Source organism: Solanum stenotomum, chromosome 7 (genome assembly GCF_019186545.1).
Source record: "Solanum stenotomum isolate F172 chromosome 7, ASM1918654v1, whole genome shotgun sequence".
NCBI classification, from domain to species: Eukaryota; Viridiplantae; Streptophyta; class Magnoliopsida; order Solanales; family Solanaceae; genus Solanum; species Solanum stenotomum.
Window position 1 is genome coordinate 22170196 of NC_064288.1, and position 6496 is coordinate 22176691.

General features: G+C 29.8%; 1 protein-coding gene across 1 annotated transcript; it reads right to left on the reverse strand.

Moving 5' to 3' along the window:
- Positions 1-2570: 2570 nt before the first annotated feature.
- On the reverse strand, positions 2571-4517 carry LOC125870772 (acid phosphatase 1). Its single transcript, XM_049551283.1, has 3 exons — positions 4129-4517; positions 2932-3144; positions 2571-2835 (listed from the first exon to the last, which is right to left on the reverse strand). Exons 1-3 carry the CDS (start codon positions 4515-4517, stop codon positions 2658-2660), a joined length of 780 nt encoding a protein of 259 aa, XP_049407240.1. The 3' UTR covers positions 2571-2657.
- Between the last annotated feature and the right edge of the window lie 1979 nt (positions 4518-6496).

The following is a 6496-nucleotide window of genomic DNA, read 5'->3' on the forward strand; positions in this document are numbered from 1 at the left end:
GTTGGGGGCTGGTTTGAGGGTAGGGATAAAATAAATTGATTTTTTCAATAAAAAAATAATTGTAGTTTGAAGTTAGAAGAGAGTTTTGGAAAATGTTTTCCTTAAGTTTTGAAGGGAAGTCATTTTCCTTAAATTTGAGGAAAATGAGTTGATTTGGAAAACATTTTCCGGAAAATGTTTTCCTTCATACCAAACACACCCTTAAGAAAAGTGGAAACACCGATTTCTAAAGAGTTCATAAATAGTTTTTTCAGTATTATCTCTTTTTAGAGAAACCTTTTGAGTAATAATCTCAAAGTTGAGAAAGAGGAAATGTTTTCTTTAAAACATAATGAGCTAAGTTATAATTTTGGAGTAGTATTGAGCACCGATATGGGGGAGAGTTCTAACAACTCATAGCCCCCATAAACCATGTAACCAACGTGGGTAGAAAAGGGTCATACTTTTTAGATGATTCCTTTATTATTTTTCAGCATAGACTAGTGAATCCACTTAGTTAAGGAGTACTATACCCCGATAAAGTATAAAACAATTCTGGAAGCGTGGGATAGACATTGTATCATCACATTGCTCATAGTGATGGTTGTCGGTTAGAGAATCTCCCAAACAGAGTTATTTTGTATTTTACATACAAACAGAGTATTATTGTATTTTCAATACATTGAGTTTATCTATTGTTTTAAAAGCTTTTCTTTATATTGCATCTTTATCATTGCTTTATACTGAAATGAGTTGAGTTGAGACGAGGTAAGTGTTTCTTCAGTTCCAGTTCAAGCTTATGTCTTGTATATATTTCCCCTCACATGCTCGTACATTCCACGTACTGACGCCAGTTGGCCTGTATCTTTTATGATGCAAATACAGGTAACCAGGATCAGCATCCAGCGTTTCATTGATCCAGTTGAGTTCCAGAGTATTGGTGAGCCTCCTTGCTTCCAAAGGATCCCTTCTTTATTTTTAGTTATTTCATTTGTTAGGATGACCGACAGTCTTGTCCCGACATCCCTCATAGTAGTAGAGGGTTCATAGATAAATAGACCGTAGTTCATGAGTCTTGTTCATTTCAGTTGTTTTATTCTAGACTTGAGTTGCCCTTGAGGCCTATTTGAATATTTTATTCTAAAATATTCTGAGAGTATCTTTTGAGATATTGAGTTAAAGTTTACTTTTAAAGTTCTTTTAATATGAGTAATTCTTCCGCTAAGAATTAGTCAGGCCAAGGGTTCGCTTGGGGCCAACAATGGAGCGGGGAGTGACACTATTGAAGTAATCACACTCGAACACACCCCCCTCAAGCTGGAGGGTGCAGAATAGTAAGCACACCAAGCTTGCTTAGAAGATATAATTGTTGAGCTTGACTTAACTCCTTTGTCAGTAGATCTGCAACCTATTGTTGAGTGGGAACATGAATAGTTTCAACAACTCCTGCTTTAATCTTATCCTTGATAAAATGACAATCTATTTCAAGATTGGGTTGGCCATTAATTGGATGGCTGATTTGTTGTCACTCAGGATGGTAACATGCATGTGAATGGCACACCAAGCTCTGTAAACAAACCTTGCAACTAAGTGATTTCAGATACAACCAAAGTCATGCTTCTATATTTAAATCAGCTGAGCTTCTTGAGACAATGTGTTGTTTCTTAGACTTCCAAGACACCAACGACTCACAAAACTTGACCACATATACTGTAATAGGCCTTCTAGTGTTGGGATAAGCTGCCCAATCATAATCACACTAACAAGTAAGCATAGTGGTAGGCTTAGCTTGCAACCAGACCTCTTGGCCTACTGTGCCTTTCATAAAGTATTTTCTTGCCACTTTGTACGTGATTAATAAAAAATTGTCAATAATTTCTCCTGTATATTAGGATATCTGTTCGACAAGAAAATGAATAAATTAAAAAAAATTATCTGACAATTTAACTACAAAACATTTTTAAATAGTTACAGGATTATGTTTCTTATATATCCTTATCCGTTCAATGTGTTATTTAAAGTTGATTTTAAAATAAATTTATTAAAATATCATTCATATGTAAGAATTATATAACACTAAAATATCATATATAATTATACAATTTTTTTAAAATATCATATAATTGATATATGACTTTTACAAAAATTAAAAGACAAAATTTAAAAGCTTGAATAACATGCCTACAATTTGATATTCAAGTGATTAAAATTTCTTATTTTTATGCTTAGCATTATTATAATCATGGAATTTTTCTTCGTTATTTCTAATTTAACCTAACGATTTTTTTTATATATCTTTGGTATTCTAACAAACAAGATAATACGGATAGAGTGAGAGTATTTATGCTTTTGAACAATTTAATAAATTAATTAATTAAATAATGCTAAAAATTATTATTTTCAAATCTAGACGCTGAACTAAGTTTATATATTGATTTATTTACATAAATATTCTATTATAATTTATAACATATCAAGGTGCTAAATATTAACATCCTCCCAAATAAGTTTCATAATGCCATTCAAACTAAGCAAATACCTCATAAAAGCAAAGTAATTTTTTATATCATTTCAGATTTTTGTTAATAATAAATTTAGTTGAATGATTTTATTGATACAAAGATCTAAGTTGAGTGATGTTATTGATACAAAATAAAGTTGAATGACTGAAATATTATTTAAGGGACAAAGTACATGGGATTGGGGAGTTTAAATGTTCGAATGCCTACATAGTCTCCTTGAATATCACTCCATTGGTCACCTATGTTGCCCCATATCATGTACCCCTCTTCTACCAAGTTTTTTCTGATCTCTGATTTATAATCCAATGCATTCATTCCTTTGTATTCGTCACTCCTGAAAGTTCACCAAAAAGAGGAATATTTTCAACATTTAAAAAGAGTAATTAACTTAATAAGGTATATATATTTATATATAGTAGTAGCTTAGTACCTTAAAATGAGACGTTCATAGTCAAGAAATCCCTGGCTGTGTAGATTGTTAAGGGTGGTTTGTCCAAATGTAGCTTCACTTCTACCAGTCACAAGGAATACTCTAAATCCTTTTTTAATTAACTTGTTATATAATCTTAGTACACCTGGAATTGCTGGACAAACTCCTTTTAATGCCCATTCCTTAAATCCCTTCGGATCGTATGGATCACCCCTACATTTGACATTATAAAATTTACGAGCAAATACCTCAAAAGGCCACTCAAGTATGTGAATATTTGAGAAAGTCATTCAATTTAGTTTTATATCAATAAAGTCACTCAACTTATCAATTTTCTTTTATAAAATTACTCAAATTTACAATCCAATGATAATCACTTGAAAAGTAATTAACGAATGCTTAAGACTAACTGGAATTGATCAATTATTGACTAAAAGTTTAACATAAGGATGAAATCAACAAGATATATATATATATAATCATGGTTGATACACAAATTACAACATATTACTAGGAATTATTTTAAAATTAGACATGCCCCCTTCTTTATTGGACTATTAATTTCTTGACGAGTGGGTTCCTTCTCTATTTCATTTTATATTTTATACGATACTCCCACCGTTTCAATTTATGTGACACATTTCATATTTTGAGATTCAAACAAGTCTATTTTTTATCGTAATTTTTTATATATCTTTTAAATATTTTGAATTGTCAACTAATGTGACTTATAGTACTTTTTACGTAATTTACAAATATATAAATTTCATTTCAAAAAGTTAAAGATTTCATGCACAATTTTCCAATCAAACTTAAATTATTTGACTCTCGAAAAATGAAATGTGTCACATAAATTGAGATAGAGGAAGTAGTATTTTACTAGATATAAATGAAAAATAATAAAAATTGACGCACCAAAAGTACCCTTAGCTAGTGGTCTTATATATCTCATCACATTTCATGGCTTTGAAGAGTATATTAGTAAGATAAATTAGGACGTAGGTTTAAAATAAAAAGTTTTCACATATAGAAATGTTTATTTAAAAAACATACCTTAAAAAGAAAAAAAGTATCATATAAAATAAAACTCAGAAACGTATTACCCATTGTTACATAGGTAATAAAATAATATAAGAAAGACTCCATATATATATATTACGATTCAAAAAGTAACGAGGAAAGAAGGAATTAACGTACCCAAATCGTTTGCCTTGGTAATAAAAGAGATTGGAGATACAAGTGTCATCGACGTCTAAAATCCAAGCATCAAAGCCATCGTTAGATAAAACAACATCATCATTAACATAATCCATAACTTGATCAATTATTAGATCAATATCACGTTCGTATTGACCTAAGATCATATAACTTTCAACGTAACGCAAACATTGATTCGGAACGATGGGCCATGCACGTATATTGTTAGTCTCCACCCCCAATCTCCAGCTCAAGCAATAGCTATCCTCAGCCGGTACCTGCCATTTCCTTATCGTCATCGTTTTACCACTAGTTGCTGTTAATTTTGAGCACAACGCCATTAGAAAAAGCATCACTAGTTCCCTTATTTCCTTCATCATTTCCCACATCTTCAAATTTGAAAAGAATGTCATTATTTTTATCAGTCACAACTTAATTATAAACTATATAAAAGTATTTAATTTGGTGTTAATAATGAGAAGGTGTGGATTTTTTATTATTTTATATGTTGAAAAATAAAGAAACTAAGAGAGGACTTGTGGAAATTGTAGACAAGGGGAATAAGCCTTTACCTTTCGTGGAAGGTCATCCCAAGGAATATAATGTTTGCGTAGGGGCAGGGGAAGTCGTCCGATGTCGTCTTCTTCCACAATATATCTTGCAACAATACATTGTCACTTGCCAAGCTAAGATATTAATTACTCCTATAATAGGGACTAAGGGGGTATAAAATCTAACCAAAAATCGAATCAAATCGTAAATTGAGTCAAAGAAAAAAAATTCGACTAATAATTTGGTATTGAGAAAAAAACTCAACTATACTTGGTTTGGTTTGGTAACTAAAAAAAATCAACCCGGGACCAAACNTATATATATATATATATATATATATATATATATATATATAATTTTTAAAATTTGTTTTATACATAAAAGTATTTACTTTGATGTATTTTCTAAATATTACTTATACGTTTTCATATTTTTTCAAGATTTTTAATACTTTGAATTTTGAATGGTCCAATAAAGGTTATAGTTCATAGATATTAGTAACTCTAATAAAGCTCAATTCGAAATCAAATCAATACTATGCTAGCAAAATAAATTAATTCAACGCTAAGAATGACAATAATGTTGAATATATTTATTCTTTAGTTTTACATTGGTTTAGACATTTAAAATACATAATCTAATTTTAATTTTTCCTTAATGTTTAATCATGTATGTAATACTTATTAGACTTATTTTAGCATGCTTTACTACTTTTAAATTATGATCATTTTCATTACGACTTTGCAATATTTATTTTATATGATGATTTCATTATTATTTTTATTGAATATTTTAGTGTCATCATCACTCATCTCATATTTTGTGTTATTTTCCTAAGAAACACCTTAGATAGTTGTATTTTGGTTGGACTAGAGAAATATTTGGAGCACAAGTTTATTATATGTTTGTATGCATACTTTACCAAAAAAGTCCAAAAACCTGCAAAAATCTATGATTTATTAGTTTGGTTTGATTTAAAAATTCGACACAATGGTTTGGTTTGGTATTTGAAAACCCGAACCAACCCGAGGTTGAAAAACCCATAAGAATCAAGTTTTACTAGTTTGGTTTGGTTTATAAATTTAATTATTTTTACACAAATGATTTGGTTTGATATTTGAAAACTCGAACCAACCCGGTCATGTACACCCATAAATTATGGGCATTTTTTAGACCAAATTACTCAATCAATTTCACATAGTTCAAAGACATTTTCTTAAATCCTTTTCGGTAATTTAAATGATCCAATACTAGGGGAGTATCTAGAGGGGGTGCCATGGGTTCACGTGAATCCACTCTCCCCTCTCTAGATCATATATACTAGTGTTATATCTTTTAAAAAATATTTAAATATAGATGTGTGACCCACAGTCAAAGTATCATATAATAATATGATGATGATCAGCTGTACCTCTCTAAGTGAAGATAGAAATTTAAATCTTATATCTATCTTATGCTCTTGAGTAACACCGCTCCAACTGATTATCGGTTACACTTTTGGCGTTTCAACTAATTTTTCTTTTGTTTTTTCCTTAAAATCTTTCAAAAATGTTCGAGTGTGTTACATTGAAAATTCCAAAAAAATTTAGTATCGGAATTTTTTTTTAATTAAATCAAATTTGTATATTAAAATTTAAAACTAATAGTATTATATATTTTGGACCTATAATTTTTAAAATTTAATGGTTCATATTAAGAACCTAAATGTCAAATTGATCAAATTCATATTTAAAAAATGTTTTTTTGTAATTATGCGTCCATCTTATCATAATCCTGGATACGTCTCGGTTACATATCCATTTGTTGAAAGAAATGA